Source organism: Merops nubicus, unplaced genomic scaffold, assembly GCF_000691845.1.
Source record: "Merops nubicus isolate BGI_N331 unplaced genomic scaffold, ASM69184v1 scaffold9374, whole genome shotgun sequence".
Lineage (NCBI taxonomy): Eukaryota > Metazoa > Chordata > Aves > Coraciiformes > Meropidae > Merops > Merops nubicus.
The window spans coordinates 128,634-149,016 of NW_008603640.1; the positions used below are offsets into that span (position 1 = coordinate 128,634).

Below are 20,383 nucleotides of genomic sequence, written 5' to 3' on the forward strand. Positions count from 1 at the left end.
TGTTTTGTAGGAAAAAGTCTACTCGAAAAAACAGCTGGACCAAACATGCTGAAATTTTAATTTTGCCACCAGTTATTTTGTACACACAAAGATAAGGTAAAAAATTGCTTCTGGAGGCTGGGAATGTGAAACTTTATTCCAGAGAGGAGCATCTACCCTTCAGATGTAGCTTACCTACCAGCCTGCAGCTTCTGAAATGGACAGTTTGTCTGTCTGGTCCCTGCCTCCACCCTGGCTGTGTGCTCCTGCCTCCTCCCTCCCAGACTGGATCTATGCTGATCCTGTGCTGAGCAGGTTCATGCAGCTGAACCTGAAAATATTTCCTTCTGTTTTGACCTCTCAAAAATTGATAGAACAGTCTACGGTCCCATCAAAAATCTACTGTCCTGAAAACAGCTCTGAACTTCTTTGCAAACAATTTTCATCTCTTATTTACCTTTTTGCTCTTTGGGAATTCTCCCCACTGCTCCAGGAAGCCCTGTTAATTTATACCTAAGCAATTAAGAGAGACAAACTTTTTGACTCAAACCCACAATCTCTTTACTCTGCTAGTCTCTCAAATGTTCCCCACCTGGAACTTCTACGAAATAGGCAGTTATTGTCCTGTTTTCACAACCACTCTTTGCAAGTCAGCAGGTCCTGATGCATAAAAATATAAATTGCCAGTTCAGTGGATGACAACAAAATCTTAGATTTTCGTTGTTGCTCTGCTCAGCATCAATTAGCTGCAAGATACCTCGTTTAAGAGACTGTGTCAGTAAGGTGTTGAAAAGATAGTAAAATAAACAGAAAAGGGGATTTCATTTATAAAAAAAAAAAGGAGAATTCTATGCATACAGTGAAAGGAAATTCTGAAAATAACAAAAAAAGTATGACAATATACCTTCAAGAAAACACCACAACTCTGAATAACACCAAATCATAGACTCAAAAATGTTTAAGACAATTCTGATGAACTTCTGAAAATTAAGTAAAAAAGCAATGCTAACTGTATATGGTATTTCATATGGAGGAAAAAAAGCATATTTCAAGTGGCTATGAAATATATGTAAACGTACTCTACATCTCCCATAAATTTTTATTTTAGTAAGCTCAGGTCAAAATCTACTTGTCATTACAGTTACTGCATCAAAACAATGCGTGTTTAGGCAGGGTCAGTATTACTCAGGCTATTCTTTAGTCATGCAACTGCTCTTTACTTTGGAACAGGTCTTCTGTTTCACTCAGGTGGAAAAGGATGTGCCCAGTACTGTTGTACTGCTGAATACAGAACTGTGGAACAAAACATCAGTTCAGCTTCAAATACAGTATTTCACTCACTGGCTCTGACTCTTGCCTCTTTGGCATCCACATCATGTACTGTTCTGATGTTCTATTGGTGATAGCTTATGTCATCATATCAGGTATTAGAGGCTAATTTTTGTCTCATCATCACATTCTCTGCAAAGGGTATCTTTTACCTGTGCTGTCTACTAACAAAATTAAAATGTGGACACTAAGAAATTTTGGTCATGAGAATGGTTTAATCTGAAGTAAGTGATGTATCAGAAAAAATGGTCAAACAAGACAACGAAATAAGAAATTTATTTTCAGAACTAGTGCTACAAAGAAGTGGAGTAAATTCCAAGCAGCCTGAAGAGAGAAGCAAGCTCACTGAAACAGAGATTGCTTTCCAAACTATTACGTGCACAGTTCAAAAATTTACACTCAAATTTCCACAAAATACAATGGAACTCTAGGGAAAAAAATCACAAAAACAAACAAACAAACCAAAACCAAATGAGTTTTCTTTCTTTCACTTACCTTGAGCAAACAATTCAAGGATTCGACATTCTTACTTGATCAGTAAAAAAATTCCTAGACATGCCCTCAACTGGGTATTGATAATAAACAGTCACAAACTTTAAACAAAGGTTAAGTGCTCTTACAGATACACTGGTAACTGAAAAAAAAATAAAAACAAACAAATAAACAAGCAAAAGCCCTACTGTTCTCAGCATTTTTATCTTCTCTAATGCTTTGTCATTGCAAAGTAAGGTTCTTTCTCATAGGTAGAAAGTAAAAAAATTCCTTTCAGTAAGGTATTTTAAGCCCAAATAGGCTGAAGGCTAACAGTGGATTAGTTTCAAAAACAGTATTTCAAATACATGCTTTTGTAAAATGTGTGAAGTTGAGAAGACTACTAAGGATGACCTTACTGAAATTTGAGCTAGGCTCTAACACAAGAAAGAAAGGAAATTCGACTGGAAATGCCTTTTTAAAAATTTAACTTAATGAACACATCAAAATCCTCTGTCTGAATACATGCAAATTGTAAGGTCTGGGCTAGTATCGTAATACTTTCCTTGGTTTTCCCTGATTTTGATTACCCCAGTACTACACTGTACAGAAAAAGTGAATTACACAACCTTGTAAGTTCAATAAATGTAAAAAGAGCATCTAGAAACCAAGTGTGGGCTCTTAATACTGACGTAATTAATTCCATCATAGATCTTTGTTCTATGATCAGTCTATCTAGTAGACTGACAGAGGCCAACTTAAACAATTCCAGTGTAAGAAGATAAAATTTTGTTAATTGAAACTTAATTTTCTGGTGCAGGGAATATATATAAGTTTTAGTGGCATTTGTACTGATGATGACAATTCATGAAGGACTATGATGCTTGGGGAAGCTTGGGGAACGATTATAAAGTTAATATAATGGAGTAATGAAGACAGTGTTAACTGAATTTTAGGTACAGGATTGAGTTTATTAGTAGCCCCATATAATAATCACTTCTATGAAGAAAAGGTTTTTGTGGCAGCAGACTTCTGTGGAATAGAAACACTGAAAGATTCAATGATAAATTAATAGCTGGAGGTGACAAAATCACTACAGTCAAAAGTGTATAACTTGAACAGTATTGTTTCCTCCTTTTCCACTTTTGACATTACTTCTGAGAGCTGGCAAAAGAGGGTGAGAGGATGGTCTCTCCTGATCTTGATGTACCCTAGTTATTTGGTTACATCTTTGTTTCCCAAGCAGAGAAATTAACTGACACTTCAATACTATATGCAGTTTTACACCAAGTAATTTATGATGAGCAAAGTTATTCCTTCTGTGCAAGGACACAGTAAGAAAAATGCAGGAAGCCTTTTTTTCCTGCAGGGGATGGGGTTGCACAGCTTCCCTCTTGAGCTCACCACGTTCTCCAAGTTATTATGAGAGTGCTGCCCTCGCCTCCAAGCAAACTCCTGCCCATGGTGAGAGCAATGTTACAAGGATTTAGGGGACCTCCATGTTCCAAGCAGTAGATAAGGTTCCTTCTTTTGGTATATTTACACAGAACTGGTAAAACGCTATAAAAGGAGGGAGATCAGGAAGGGTAGGCAAGTTTCCCCACATTTGTGAGCCCTGGAAATGAAAATACAGGATTGGCACCAGACCTCTGGTAGAGAGGTAAAGCAGAGTGAAATGGAAAATGCCTGTCTGGATGCAGACATGCAGAATACCCTATGACCAGGCAGGATAGGCATTCTACCAGCTACCAAGTACTGAGGCACAGCTGCATGAGAGAGAGACACTTGCTGTCTTTTCTCATACAGAACTGCCCACGATCCCATGCTCTTCCAAGTATCTTAATCTCCCCACGAGAACAGCTTGGCAGCAGAGTCCGTCCCACCATGCCAGCCAGGAGCATGGCAGGCAGGGCTGGGGATAGCAGCCCCAGCCATCAGGCACCTCCGTGGGATGGGCCAAGGCCAGGCAGGGCTGTGGAGAGATGGAGACTGGCCCTCCTGTGGTGCTGCTGTGGCGAGGACTGCTCCTGGGGGCTGCTCTGGGGGCTGTCACAGGGCCCTGGGCTGTGGGCAGAGGTGGGCAAGGCCTGCAGGAGGCCATTAAGGCTTAACAGTGCCCTCAGGGCCCTGACCTCTGCCTACTCATTCAGTGTAATGTGACCTAATTTAATCTAAGCTATAGGAAGCCCTTATCAGTTGATTTGAATAAATTTACAGTTGTAATTGCAGGGCTTCTCCAGGCACAGCTGAGAGGTCTGTAAACAGGAACTACGTTTCTCTGAGGCCTAAGACAATTAATAGCAGCTACTGGCCCCGGTAAAGGTCTGCTGCCTCACAGCCACTGCTGCTTTAAGGTCAGGTAGCTACTTACTGTCACCAACCATACATCTGTTTTCACAGAACAGACCGATAGATGGGGAGAGTTATATTTTTTAAGTGAACTTGAGAAATCCTGAGTGACTATCAGTAATTTTAACTTCCTTTTATTTTGGGCTTTCTTGTCTATGTGTTTATCTCAAAGTCTGTAACTGTACCGTAAAAGATGTGTCCCCAGGTGTCTTGATCTGAAGCCTTTTCCTCCAGGTTACTGTCCCCAGTCTGACAGACTTCCAAGGAGGATGCCACAGTGACCTTGCAGAGCTAACATCAGCCTTCACTGTACTTTTGCTACAAGTACGGTGGCCATAATAGCCATAGCTTCCACCCTTACTATGTGCCCAGATAAAGAAACAAGCCCTTATTAGGTGGATTTCCAAACTACTACAGGAAGTATTTAAGTTTTTCTCATATTTTCATGCCACCAGATATGCAGGGTCAAATATGGCATAATTCAATGTGTAAGTTGTGCCACAGCGGACACAGGCCCAGAAAAGAGTACATAAATTTAAATTTAGAAACATACAGCAATCCTGATGAAGCAGTACCTCATTCACCTCAAATATGACTCTGAAAGCATGAAAAGGATGAAGCTGTTGAGAAAATATGGAAAGATATCTCTTTAATTAGCTGCTACTTTTGTGGCAAGAATGCTACCAAAGTACATACTTGATTTTCTTTCTCTTCTTCATGATGACAGACCAGTGATAAGTCTGGCATCAGATGACTGTAGTGAGACTTTAATTTTATGGATAGTGGTAATAACCTATATACTTAAATGACACAAAAATGATCAGAGGCATGTAGTAGGTTCTCTTCTATATTTGCAAGCACTGACCAACACATGACACAGTGTAACAGCCTTGGTGACCTTGGATTGAATCTGCCTTCCAACATTACATCCTCTTAGCGATTTGTACTATCATACGTGCCATTGACTGTCCTCCAACTATATCCATGAAGTAGTGAGGCCCAGGAACAGTGAGCATCCTGGAGAGTTTAACCACCAGAATGAGATCTGAAGCCTCAAACACTATTCAGCTCACACGGCAAGCTATGGAAACCCTGAGATCCCTGAGAAAGCTCCTGTTCACATTCCCTGGCTCTGAAATTTGTGACTGTTTTTATGGTCCTGTATCTAGCAGCAAATGCTTGTGCCAACAGCTATGCAAAAATGTGTCCTTTTCCTTCCTAGCTGCTAAAATGGCATAAACTTTTTCCCTCAGTCTTGTGTGTATGCTGGAATCTTAACCATGTTGACTATGTTTGGCTCTTCCTCTAAGTTTTTCCAGCTGTGTCTTTGACACCCTTTCCCTCAACTCCTGTGTTTCAGTTCTATGATATGTCCTCCTGAACTACACACAAGACATCTCACGTGTGTCCACTGCTTCAATTACACAAACCTTTCTAGGTAAGATAACTCTCCTGCTGTTCAAGATCTGCCACCCTAAGAAGGACTACTGTTCTATACTCTTCAGTGCTTGTCTCTTGCTACAGGTCTCAGCCTGAAATAGATGCTGGGATAACCAGAGAGGGATATTTTTCCTGGTGAAGAGTGCCAGGGCAACTGATGTCTCTTTATGCAATTAAGAGTTGTATTTGCTATATTTGATGCTCTTCATATTCAGTATAGACACTTGATTTTTTCCTATGTTTTTCTGCCTTTAAGTCCTTTGAGTACCTGAGTAGAGCTTACTTGTTTCACGGGTGGTATCTCCCAGGCTCAGCTGCCTCTGTCTCTGCTAGAGGAAAGAACGAGCTGCTGTGGCCCAACCTGGACTTCATTATCACTGTCAGAGCAGGGTTTTGTGGACTGCACTATGCCTAGAGAGCCAGTGAAAGTGCAACATTAGTGGAGGGAAGAGTGATGATTGATACTTTTTTCTCAACTGATTTCTTGAAACAGAGAAGGTAGCTGCTGGAAGGTCTGAGTAAAAAGAAATAGAACCAAGTGGACAATCCACACAGAAATCAAGCTCAGTCCTTAGATAGGGTTAGGAGTTGAATAAAATACTGAGACCAACTGCCTAAAAAATTGACCTGGAATCCAGTCACTGACCTACAAGAATGACCTCATGGGCCCAGAGAAGGGCAGTGAAGCTGATGAAGGGTCTGGGGAACATGTCTTAAGAGGAGAGGATGAGGGAACTAGAATTATTTAGCCTGGAGAAGAGGAAGCTGAAGGGAGAGCTTATTGTGCTCTACAACTACCTGAAAAGAGGAAAAAAACTTCTGCTTTTCTTCCAAGTCTGTCTTTAGCCTAGTTCCTCTCTTGCCTAGAGAAAGTGAAGCCTAGATTGGAGCTAATTGGACAGCACTGCCACTACAAATGTTCTTGCCCTTTCAGAGTCTTCCTAACAACCTCCTGGGCTGTTATCACCAGCCCTATTTTGAAACGGGTCTATATTTTAATGTCTTTGAGCTCCTAATGAAATGGAAGTAATAAATACACTAGTGTCAATCACATCACTGCTTTCAGGTTTTTCCCAATGGCGAGATAAAACTTAGCTAATAAATGGAGAAAGTTACACACAGAATACATGAATATGCTTATAGTCCTAATGATGCTATAATGAGTAAATTCTCTTCTTCAGTTCAGTATTTAAAGAGATCCTGAATTCAGAGAAGCTCACTAAAAGAAGATGCTTGCAGGAGAAAGGCATAATGAAAGTTTACCAGCAGCTAAATTAACCATTAACCACTGTCAATGCCTGTAGCTCACTATGTTTTATCAACGTCTACAGCTGTGTGCAAGTGCTGATGAAAACTGCATTTAAAGATTAGCCTGATCAGTATGCACAGGATGAGTTATTAGCCTAAATTATAATCAACAGTCCTAAAAATGAAACTATTTGGTAGGTTTTTTTCCTTACAGTGTTAAGATACATTAACATATTTTATCATTTGAACTGGCAAAAATATTTCCATGGCTTCCTCATTCTAGCTTCATTTTAAAGTCACCACTGCATGAAAGAAAGAATCAGCAAGTAATAAATTATCAAATTGTGTTTGTAATTGAGACAATTCAGGCAAAATTTGCAACATAAATTGATAAAAATTAAACATGAATGCAACCAGCTGTGAAAAAAGTCAACAGGAAAAAATCTTAATATTCATTACAAAGAAGAAAAATTATTTACAGAAAAGAAGCAGGGAATTCTTGAAGGTTACCAAGAATAAATTATTTACATTTCACTTATGTGAATTTAATTTTATAAACTGGAAAATCCCTTTCAATTAATTCTCCTGTCAAATACCTTTGATTTGGATTAATATAAGTTGACAATCTGGGTATAGTAGTTTAATCATTAAAAATTAGTCAGATAATTGTGAATTCAATGTAATTGTTAAAACATTTGTTATATTTCAGAGACTCTAAAAATAGGAAAAAAATGACCTTAAATTCCAAATACAATATTCTCTAAAATAAAAAAAATACAAACCCACAACCCACATCTGGAAACTGAAGATTTTCATTCTAGCTTGTTTAAGACTTAGGAGTGGATAGTTGACACCAGACTCATGCCTAGAAATTATATTTACTAGGAATTTTTTTGTTTATGATGATTGCTGCCACATCCTGTAACCAAAATGTCAAATCACACTCAGTTGATGGCAAAGGCAGCAGGCAGAGTAGGTGACATTGCCCTCTGCTTTCTCTGCTGTTGGAATACTGCTGTCCCAGATGAGATTTCATGGGACTGCAGGAGAGGGTGGGTGCTGTGCCCTTTACTGCCACCCTAGAAAACAACAAAAATTTCGTGTGCCTTGCTAGCATCTGCAACTCGCGGCAGGACACAAACTTGTTTTTCCACCACAGTTGTCAGAACACTGTAATTTACAGTTGGGCTTTGTGTACATCACAAAAGAAAAGAGATGGATATGTCAAACAGGCACATGGAACCCAAAGACACAGAGATAAATTTATAACAGCAACAGTAACACTAATCATGATAAGCAGGCAGAATGTGTGTATGGAAAGAAAAATCTAGATAAAAAAATAAATCAGTAAGTCTTTAGTTTAATCCCACAGTAACTTCAGAGCTTGAACGTGAGACAGACTTTGTGATAAAAGGGAGGAAAAAGCAATTACATTACAAACGTATCATTTTAGCTTCTCTAAAAGATATCTTAAGTATTCATCACTCATTATAAAGGGTAACTGTCATATCTGGTAATGACTTAGAGAATTCAAACCAGAAACATCTCAGTGTTAGAGTACTTTGCACGTTTGATTTTCTTTGAAGTATTTTTGAGTTTAATTAGAACAGAATCTTCAAAGAGCTCTCCATTTGACTACCTATTGTGAAAAAAGGCCAAAGGGTGGCTCTAAACCATCAATTTATAACCTTTGTCTTGCAAATCCCTGGGACTTCCTGGTCACAATTCTAGTCAGCAGAGTAGAAATGTGGGAGGAAAGCTGCTAAATATCCAACAGCTACTCCACAAAAAGGATGGACTTAAAATCTTAGCCACTATTCCAGAATAATTTTTGCCATTTTCTCTTGTCACTTCTCTTCATTACAAACTAATTATTTCAAGATCATTTTGACTGAATGTCTAGAAAATCCTAGTTACACATTTGTCACAGTCACCCGCAAAGAGCAGCATGCCAGGACTTGTAAATCCTATTAGTATTAATAAGATGTGAGTATGTCATTGAATTATTTTTAGTGTCTCACAGCTAGACCCCTGTAAGAAATATGTTCTGAAAATGTTGACAAGAAGAAGGTGACATTCCAGTCTCTTGTCATGTTTCACATTCTGCATTGAATCTACCAAATAAGATTTCACTGAACAACCTCTGGAATATAAGATGAATATCAGATATTCATATTTTCACAAAGAGACAGAAATAAGATATGAACGCAGAGCAACTCAAAATCACCTCAACACAGGTGAAACAGGAACAAATCAGGGTCAATGGTTCCTATCTATGTCTGAAATGCTACATGAAAATGAAGAGTTTAGGGTTTAAGAGTAACAGAGGTGCTGCAAGGAAATTATGTTCTCAGTGCTGGTCTTCTTATTGTTTCCCTGGTAATTTTATAATACATTTTGTATTAAAACTTAAAAGATATTCACTGTGTGGCACATGAAGGCTGGATGGTAATAAGCAGCTGCTTTTATTTTTTAAAGGACTTGCAATATGACTGTTGGTTTATTCTACTTTTTGTGATTTGGAGGGGACTCATGAAAGAAGAAACTGGATCTCTGTCACAATATTAATTTTTGATAGCTTTCTTTGGTGTTATTTCTAGATTATGTAAGGTATTTCTGTCATCTTGCATCTACCTAATGTTTCAGAGGAAAGCCTGGAAAAACTTTGCCATCATCAAATGCTTCTGAATCTAAATCAAGGCATAAAGCTAAACAGATGTCATCAGAATCAAAGACAACCTTAATTTTACTGTTCATAATATCCAGACCTGAAAACAGGGAACTGAACTAAGTATTTCATACTGTGCTTTATAACCAAAATATTATAAGATTTTATAAAAATTCCCTTATAGCTCAGAAATACAGGTTCCTAGTTTGTTTTTTTTTAACCTTGTCAGAACTAAGCTCTAAGTTACAGAACCATTACTCACTGATCAAAATAACAAGAATGTACATAAAACGGAGTCTCAAAATAAGCAGACTCCAAGAAGTTCAGTTACAAAAGACAATTTGCAGCAGACATACTTTTATGTTAAATTTGCCTAAAATATAAAAAACAATGTCTCTCTCACTGACTGTGCAAGACCTTGTAACGTAGCTCCTTTGTCAAATACTGCATACTTTTTGTATCTGGAAAATAGGTGCTATAGCACTTTGTTAGAATATGAGACCAACTACTGTCAGAACTAAAATAAGAACCAGCAGTGCTACTCACTATTCATGTTTTAGCTGAAAACCGGTAATGTTCAGAAATACTGTTTTTATTGTATTTCAGCATTTTCTAATCTATTTTGACTCATGTGACCACTCTCTCAGTTATGAAATCTGTGCTGGCTGACAGCCCTTCTGCCTCTCAATCGCATTCACACATGCCCATATTGTAAACAAAAATGAAATGTTCATTCCTTTTCATGTGACCCCTTCAGCATATCTGGCATCCCTCTGTCCTCTCCCAAAACTTTCTAATTGCCATCATAGAGTATCTTAAAGTTTGGGAAACACTATCAAACTCCAGTGCAGACTACAAGCAAAATATTGTTCATTACACAGCAAGCAAACCTGATTTAAAAATAAACTTGAAGCAAAGTACATATATACGCAAGAGCTTCTTTATACTCACAAGAGGTTCTGCCATGATGATGCGAATCTTGCGTTCAGCCTGAGTAGTAAAGTTCACAAACAAGCTCTTCAGGACGTATTCGCCTGGTTTGCTGTCTGGGTCAACACTGATAGGCAACATGGCTGGAGGTCCTTTTTCTCTCTGGGTACCAGAAACGGGTGGGACGGGTGGCTTGATATATCCGTTACCAACTGGAGAAGCTGAAATGGACATAGGACACGTTTACTTTCAGCTAATTCAACATGTCTTAACTTTTCCAGAGCACCCCAGTGGCCCACTATATTGTGAAAGCAAAACTGGAGACTAGCTGATGATCAAAGAAATACACAACACATAAATACAATTTCCATGGTATAGTTATAGTTAAAATGCACATAACCTAGACTGGAAGAAGAAATCAAAGATGAAATCTTATGTATTAAAATTGAGTAGTGTTTAACAACTCAGTGCACACTGAATTCTCCTTTTTTTATGTGGTAAGACTTAGTGACACCTAAATGTTGGGATAAAATTCTAATTTTTTGTCCTTTGTCTGGCAAGACAGATCTGTAACTCAGTTGTCAAGCAATAAATTTTTTCTTTATTGCTATTCAAACTGGCCTGTCCTTGCAAAAGTCAGGAGTCTGGTTGTTTGATTAAGGTCAGTTGTAAAGGGCCTGACTTTCCTCTCATTTATACTGAAGTCAGCCAAGAATGACTCTTTTCAAAACAATGACATTTCACCAGTATAAAAACATAGGAAGAGTCAGGACTGAACTGTTCTCTGTGGCAAAAAAATTGTTCATTCTATATCATTTTTCCTGAAAGTACCAAACCCTACAGCCCATTTGTCACTTTTGAGATCACATCTGGAGTACTGTGTCCAGTTCTGGGCTCCCCCACACGAGTGACACTGCTGTTCTGCAGCAAGGCCACGGGAGGATCACACAGATGGCCAGTGGCTCGCGTGCTTGCTGCATGAGCACAGGCTGAGCATGCTTGACTACTACGGCCTTATGAAGAGAAGGCTAAGGGGAGATCTTATTGCAGTCTTCAGCTGCCTAATGCAGTGCAGCAAAGATGGAGCCAGACTCTTCTTTGAGCGTGGTGACAGGACGAGAGGCAACAGACACTAGTTGGAATGTGGGAAATTCCAATTAGATATATGGAAAAAATTTCCACTGTGAGAGGGTGCTCAAACACTGGTACAGGTTGTTCACAGATACAGCAGCATTTCCACTCTTGGAGCTACTTGAAACTTGACTGGACAAGGCCCTGAGAAACCTCCTCTAGTTAGTGTGCAGAGATTGAACTAATCATCCTCCAGAGATCCCTTCCAGTCTAAATTATCCTCTGATTCTGTGAGTTCCCCATGTCCAGTATCAAGATAGGTATAAGGCTTAGCTCTACTTACTGTTTTTCTAGCAAACTGAACAAAAAATAAATTGAAGATCTATGAAACAAAATGTCATTAAATCGAATATTACCATTCTATGCATAAAATTTCAAGCCCCAAACCCTCAGGCTTAGCTGTTTTGGGCAATTAAAGTCATGCATCGTCTTCAGGCGGGTACTGGTAGCACCCTCTGCTAGCTCTGGCAGAGTCTTTAAAAGCAGCAAATGAAGAAACACTGGTAACACCAGCAGAGAGCCGTTAGCCACTCTGAATGCAATATAAGTGTTGTAACACTGGTGAGCACTGCTGGTGATTGGGACAGAGGTGCTTTAACGCAATACAAACTGTGGAAAACATTATGAACTAATAGCATTACAGCGCTTCCCCAACAGCCTTCCAGAGTGTTACATTGCATGTTGCATCCAAGCTGCAAAAAGAAAGACAGAAAGAAACAGAGAGACAGAAAAAGAGAGAGAGAGAAAGGGAGAAAGGGAGAAAGAGAGAGAGACACAAAAAGCGAGAGAAAGAAAGACAGAAAGACAGAAAGAAAAGAGAAAGTACAATGAAGAATGACACTTATCTAATGCCTTTAGTCTTTCCTTTTGAGGAACAGAATTGCAACTACTACTGAAAGTAATTGTTAATTATTCATTACAGGAGATTGTTTTAGGAATAAATGAGATTTTAGATATTTCTTAAAATAAAGCCCAAGGACTACATTATCGAGAGTATACAAGATGTGGCAGAATCAGACCGCAAATTCACACACTGAAAAATAAAAAAGATGTATTGAAGAAAAGAGAGCATGTTTTCCTTTAAAAAATCGACTTTTAAAATTTTTTTAGACTCTTTAGAATTCCACTACATGACTATAATGCAAGATAGAAATGCTGTTGCTCATGCAGCTATTATTCTGCAAGTGTAACACGTCCATACTGTACTTTGAAGGTAACAAGGCGTGCCATCACTCTCTAGCACACCAGCACCATTTCTTACAGTCTGGTAGATGCTTCCTGCTAGATGTGTTTCCTGCAAAGTTTCACTTGATTCTTGAGGGCCAAAGCATAACCACAGAGTCTTGCTGGCATTATGACTCCTTGTAGAAAATAAAGTGCATAGAACTCTTCTACATTTATACTATAAAAAACTTTCTAAAAATACACTGTTGTTCTGAATAATAAACTACTTCAAAGTAATGAAAAAAAACTGCCATCAGAGAAGACTGTAAGTGTTACTGCTCTCCTGTCACCACCCAAGCTTTCCTAAAATTTAAGCATGAAGACAGTGGGATGCAAAGGATCGGATGCAAATCTGTATGCACTATCAAATAGACAAGGTAATGGAAATTTCTCCACAAATAGCTTTAGGAAGAAGTCAGGCAATATTTTCACAATCACTGATATATTTCCCAAATGCATGATTTTGACTGCCTCACCTCTACCCATGAAATCAGTTTGATTGCCAAATGCTCAGTTAGGTGAAACACTTTTTGTGAGCAGTGAAACTCATTTTCTGGAGCATTTGTGCCCTTTGTGCAGCAGAAGCCCTGTCCTACCCCTGCCACCGTCCCCAGCTCCCCGCAGTCCTTCCCAAGCTCCTCCCGAGCTCCGTGCCCGGCGCTGGGCGGGCAGCCTGCCCACCAGCCAGCCTCTGCCAAGCAAAACACACCCGGGCTGGGCCGCCCGCCCTGCTCTGGCCAGCACAACCATCCCAGGATCCCTCCTGAGGGAATCTGTAGGAACCTAACCAAACCCAAATTTGCCTTCTGTTCCTCAAACGACCTTGGTTTAAACCAGATACTAAGTTCAAAATTTACTATGAAGGGACACACAAGAAGGATGAGAGGCAATGTGTGAGATGATACATGCCTCACACCCTTTCAGAATTAGGTTTAAGACTATCTGGGAGCTGCCACCCTCATCTTCAACCATCATGGCACTCAGGATTTTGAAATGGGAATTTAAATTCACATGGTCATTGTTAGTAGGAAGCCTTTTAACAATGATGCTGTTAGGTCTGTGACACAGGCTGGTCTGATTTTTTTTTCCCAGACATCTAACTCAAAAATCAATTATTTGCATGCTGTAATAGAGAAATACAACTGTTTAGTGAGTTTGCTTAGTGAACCAGAAAGTTTTAGTCTAGCTCTTCTCTGAAATATAGGACTGTACAGCCTTTTACCCAAAGGAAAGGAAAAGGATATCCTGGGGGTTAATATCTGCCATAGCTACAGTAATTACAGAGGTTATGGAAATGACTAACATATGACAATGATTTAGTTCAAATTTTTAAAAGACCATTTTGTAACTGCTAACACCATTTAAGCACCTTCACTGTGGAAGTTAACATTGCCAACAGTATGAGGGTTCAACAGTGTTCATCATGAATTCATCATGAATTACTACATACAGGTTTGGCTTTCTAATGCATCTTTTCAATTCCATTATCTCATTATTTGCATTGCAAAAATCTGGCCCAGTAACTAGATTATCACTGACATCTATACCAGTGATGTAGGAACTGGAACAGAATATAGTTGTTTTTCCTAGACAAGAGCCCTACGAAGTTCATAAAATAAAAATAGTTGCCTCTGAGACATAAACCTGGAAATCAAGGACTCAAAATTTAAGAAATAGCTGCATTAAAGTCATCCATGATTGGCCCCTTTATGTTGAGAAATTATAATGTGGGCCTTAAAAACAGCAATAAAAAGGATGTGTCCATTTTTGCCATCTATGCCAGTGAAATATAGCTCCATTAAATAAAACACCTAATTTTTACGGGAGAAATCACAACATATAGTTTGTATGGGCTTATGCAGAAGATATGTGTTGGGAGTGGGAGGGAGGGTTTAGACTCAATTCCAAATACTGATTTCATTGACAAATTAAGATTTTACCACCTGACTTCAAAATAATAATAGTGTTCTAACAAAGAGAAGCACCATAATGGACACCTTTGAAACATTCAATTTGAACCCCCAACTACTGTAGGGTACTTGCCACTCTGGTTCAACACAGTCCTGTGTTCAACTAAACCCTTCACCTAGAGGAAAGTAGCTTGTTCTGAGGGAGAATGAATGGTGATGCACATGCCAGAGACCCTGATGCCTGAGGGCCCTGCAACAGCAGGGGCAGTTTTAGAAAGTTGTATCCATATTTAAAGCTCCTCTCAGAAAAATGTGTAAAAAAATATTAACTACACCTGATCAGCTCTAAGATGTCTGTAACATTTTGGGGTGAAATTCTGTCTGAGGGCTACTTCACTCAACTCATTTTCTTGTTTCTAAGACATGTTCCTTATTTTTCTACTGTATCTGCAATATGCTATATTTCAAATTACACACTTTTCCTACAGAATATTTTCATTTAGTTCAGGCTATAACCATAGGATTTTCTCAAAGTTACGTACTTTTAAAAAATTTAAACCAAGGAGTAAATATGGAAGTAGCAATGCAATTATCACATAGGGTTTTCACCACAGCCTTACACTACTGCCACAGAAAAGGTTACTGAACAAAAATCACTGCTAAATTTTTTACTGTATCGATCATTTCCCTGATCAGAGAAACCAATGCAAAAAAGCACAGTAGTTTTAACACACACGGTCACAAAGCTGATAATGGGGATGAGTACAAAATTAAGTTATCCTAAGAGTGATACTACGGTGATCTGTTGTGATTTACACTACAGGTATTGTTTCTTAAAGCTGTAAGATGAAGCAAAACAACAGAATGATCATAATGCAGAAGCCAAAAGCCTGTGCTACACTGCATACAATTTCAGCCAAACTGTTAGTGAATTTTCAAAGTTAGTGAACTGCATTTTTTCAGTTAATTGTGTCAAATTTACACGTTAGCAACAACAAACAAACGAATAACACAAACCAAAACATGTATCTGCCGTATTTTCACACCTACCGAGCCCCTTTATAAAGCCGACCACACTGGGTTTTCTCCAGCATGCTACTGTAATATCCATGAGCCTGGGAATACCCGAAACGTTCTGCTCCTTCAGCTAGAAAAGTTAGAATCCTTTTCTAACTAAAATCAAAAAGGAAACGAGTTGTTTCATAATCCTGTTTCATACTTTGCTATACATGTCTCTCAGCATCGAGGCAGGCATTTCTTCTCGTTTTTTGACTAGTAATAATAGACAAGTGCTGAAGAGCTACAATGTGTGAGCTACAGCAGGCCTCTGGATCAGATCAGCCTTTCCATAACCAAAGGGGTAATTTTTAGCTTCAGCATATGATGATGACCGCTCACAGAGTGGCTGCATGTCTATATTTATCCACAAGTACATACTATGCTGACAGATTAGCGAAACTACTTCAGGCACTCCAAGAACATGAGACAGGATAATGGAGTTCGACATAAACAAACCACACGTATCAAACACACGTATTATCCTACAATCCAAGCTGAAAGCAATTAGTATAGAAATGCAAAGCACAGAGACAACACGGGATGGGTTTTGTTTTGTCACTAAGGTCTTCTTGGCCAAAAGTACATCTAGTTCGAATTCCTCGCGATAAAACCAACCGATGCAGTCTCTCTTCTTTTCACATGCCAAGAGTCAGTGGGAAACCACGTATCTTTAAAGATAATTATACTTCTGGTGAAATAACTCTTAAGAAAATTTGCTTTGTTTTAAAACTGCAATTGAATATTAAAAAGAAAAAAAACAATATTAAATAAACCATGAAGAATTTCATTTACCAGGATATGGTACACATGCCAAAGTTACCAAAAGGTGGCTTTTTCAACCTTCAAAGCTGAACATTTTCATGTAGTTTGAGCTTCATAGACAGAGAGATAAAAATTCAAGGAAAACTTTTGCTGACAGAACAAAGCAAATGTCTAGCAGACCACTTTTATCTTGGTGGAAGAAACTGTAAGTTTCCTAAGAGAAATATAATTCCAGCATATTAGTAAGATTCAGTAATAGCACTATTCTAATTTGATTTTCATAATTCATTTGCATGTTTCAACAAAAAATAGCCATAAAGGCATAAAGTTAACAATAAACATAATATTAATGATCTGAAATATATATGATAGGAAATAAATTTACTTAAAGTACAGGACTTTATGATGAGCAGTTGATGCTACTAACATCTGATCTTCATGTGTTTCCGATTCTCTCTTAGGAGGACTTACACTCAAAAATGAAAGATCAGGAAGAATTCAGTGCACATCTCAGTCCCAGCTCCAGACTATGTGGAAAGTACAAGTTCCTTCACAGGGAATCAATTTCATGCAATACGAATATTGGCCTACATGTTTACTGCTTATATTAAATTTTTTTATTAAAAGATTTGATAAACCAGGGAGTAAATATACCCTTTAGAAAGTATTCCACCCCCCTTCTCAACTGCATGCTTATATAAATATAATTTAAACTAATTATAAAAATAACTATAAGAAACCATTATTGTATGGCCTACAGCAATTTCTAAGGTCCATATAAAAGCTGCTATATGGATCTGCCCTAAGCAATAGCAGTGCAGACAAAGCTTTCCTTCTCTATCTGTATGTGCATATGGCATATGTAGGTCCCAGACAGAGAGTATCCACTGTGGAGCTTTGATACTACACTTAACTGCACGTACTGCTGCAAAGCTTCTGCTTTATAATACAAAAATGCAAATCAGCAGTAAACAAAAAAAAAGTGTAGACAAATACTGATATTGCATGAAATTGATTCACTGTGAAGGTGAGGAATTTGTTTGCAGTGAAAGAATTCAGGATTCTTTAGGATGAGTTGCTTTTTTTGACCAATTAGACAGATGGACTGCAATGCAACAAAGATAAAACCCAACAGTCCCACGCAAAACAAAGGTCTGGACATAGCATGTAAATCCCTGTGCCAGAGGAAATACTGAATAGACTAGAAGATAAAATGGACGAGGTCAGCAGGGAAAAGTATAAAAGAAACTCAAGATTTTGGAACAAAATGGCTCATTCTGAAAACAAGTCTGAAGGGAACAACATATTAGAGAGGATTTCAAAGAAGTTGGGGAGAGGTGATCTAGGCCCTTCTAAATGGAAATTCTTGAACTACCTGAGTATGCTGAAACTGTAAGGGAGAAAGAGCTAATTTATATATTTCAAATTCCTCTGTTTCTTTAAAGAGACATGCCTGGGGAGAGTCATTTGTGTAAAATGGCATGATGAAGAGAAAGGAAGGGGATATCTTCAGTGATAAAGCCATTCCAGGACCTAGTCACAGATTTAACTGAGATAAGACCCACATTTAAAATTATTTCTGTCTGAAGATTTAGTGAAAAAATGCTGTTGCCAGTTTTAGATATATTTACTTCATTATTTTCAAAATACTTGTTGAATTACAGAAGACAGTTCCAACCCCTGTAGACTTGATTGGGCAATCCTTCTCCAAACTTTCTACTTCTTTTACCATAGCAAGAGCAAATTCTATGTAAACACAAGGAACAGCAAAGACAGAAAACAGAGGGCAAATTAATTATTGCGTCCACTAAGAAGTGGCAGAGTTGACCATAAAGTATAAGCTTTGGCCAACTCAACTACTTTAGCCAAGAAAAAGGAGGCTTGGACTTCATGTGTGTGTGTGTGCCTGTGCCATTCTCCAATTTATTTTCAGTATCTTCAGGGATGTTACAAAACAGTAGGCCTGGAATACAGTGTATGGTATCCTCATTGAGACTGAACATTTCAGGACATAAGGCTGCCTCCTTATAGTAAACCCATTCTGCCCTCCCCTGAATCCAGGGGTGGACAGAGATTTGCAGAATGGAGCCCCAGAACAAGTCCCAGATCTGGTCATTTCTTTACAATCAGACCCAGTCCTCTGCAGGACAGAATGAAAATGCAGCATCCATGAAAATAAGCATATGGCCACTCAGTGGGCCCAAAGGATGCTAAATAAAACCACTTTTGGTGGATGATTTTCTCTGCACATCCACAAAGAGCTCAAATACTCATTCCACTTAGAGGGGCTTATGAAGCAGCCATCTTCTGGCATAAACACCATTAGGAGACAACCAGTTTAATACAGACATTTTTGCCCAAGCTCAGGGAAACATTAGAATAGTCCTCACACATACTGACAGGTCTTATGTCAGACTGATGTGGTGAGGTGCCTGTTAGCTTTGAACCTAAGGATCCTGTTCAGCCTGGTATCTTGGAAAGGTTATAACTGTTCTTTTGGCTTCACTAGCCACCAGTAACCTTCCAGCCCTCACATCCCAGCTGCTGGCAGGTAGGTGTTAAGCTTTGCAATGCTCAGGTGTGCACTGCTGTTCTGTGCCAGTGAGGGGTAATTGATACGGGGCCCTGTAGAGGAAAGCAGTGGGTGGAACACATATTCCCCCCTTGTGAGAGACCATGTCTCCATACACAGGGGATTCAAGAATGATGATTGCCAAAACAAACAAACAAACAGGAAATCCTGTCATATATGTCCATCAACTTTCAAGTGCTTTTCACTGACTTGGCAAAGCTCCAAGTAATTATGATCCCATAAGAAGTGGACTTTCCCTCTTTCTGCCAAGTTGCAGGTCAGGGGTTGAGCAGCTTAACAATGTTCCTAGGTTCTTATCTCAGATCCTTGCAAGACATCTGAGTGAGGCAGGAAAGCAATTCTCTTTCCTGTCCATTCTCTTTGCTCACTGTTAGTTTTCTGCTCCTTTTCTCCTAGATCATTATTTTCTTGATTGCATATACCACCATGCTGAAGATATGTGGGAATCTAGACATGTAAAAAAGATTTTCAGCTGTGTCTATTTTAGAATTTGCTTGGTTAATTATGAGATTAAAGATTGAAAAAGCTAAATGACATGGAAATTCCTGGAGACAATCTCAAAACAATTAACTGCCATTTGAATGCTCCATTTGGGGATGACTCCTTACTAAAGGAAATACTTGTGTTGCTTCTGATGGCATCCAAATCAAACATATATACTTCTAAATTTCTGTGTTTTATAGGATAATGACATGCTGCCTCTTTGAAGGCTGACTTGAGATTAACAATATACTTCCAACATCTTGGCATCTTTTTGAGATAACTTCAAAAATTTTGTTATCTTTTCCAGTTATTCCAGAAGTAAAATAAGGGTGGAAAGTTATATTCAGATCATCAGTTTCAGATAAGTAGATTAACTGATTTTTAAAAAATTAAAACAAAGAAAATGGTCTATTCCTGAAACTGTGACAGAATTTCTTTGAACTCAAACAGACTTTAAAAGCATTTTATTTTAAAGAAAGATATTCATACTCTCCTTTTACACTTTCTTTATGTAATAGGGGAAAAAGCTAGTCTCCACTTTGGTTTCATTGGTTCACAAAATAGCTTCCTGTAAGATTTTTAGACACATGTTTTGTTGGGTTTGCTTTCCTCTTCAGAGACAGGGAGATGAAGATATTCCCGTCATTTTGTGGTTGATGGGTGTTAGCACAAGGGATTATTTTTAGGGAATTTGGAAAAGTGCCGAGGAAATGCAAGGCTAAAAGAGTCCAAAAGAGAAGGAATAGTTACTTCCAAAAGAGGCACCAGCAAACAGTGAGAACATGACCTGCATCTTCCTTCCCTACA

The 20,383-nt window shown here is 38.5% G+C and overlaps 1 protein-coding gene across 1 annotated transcript in view; it reads right to left on the reverse strand.

Annotated features, from left to right (window-relative positions):
- Nucleotides 1-20,383, reverse strand: part of FRY (furry homolog (Drosophila)) — a 164,716-nt gene that overhangs the window by 124,732 nt on the left and 19,601 nt on the right. The window contains exon 2 of the mRNA XM_008938741.1: nt 10,436-10,635. Coding sequence (XP_008936989.1) covers nt 10,436-10,635 — 200 coding nt within the window. The remainder of the gene's footprint in view (nt 1-10,435; nt 10,636-20,383) is intronic.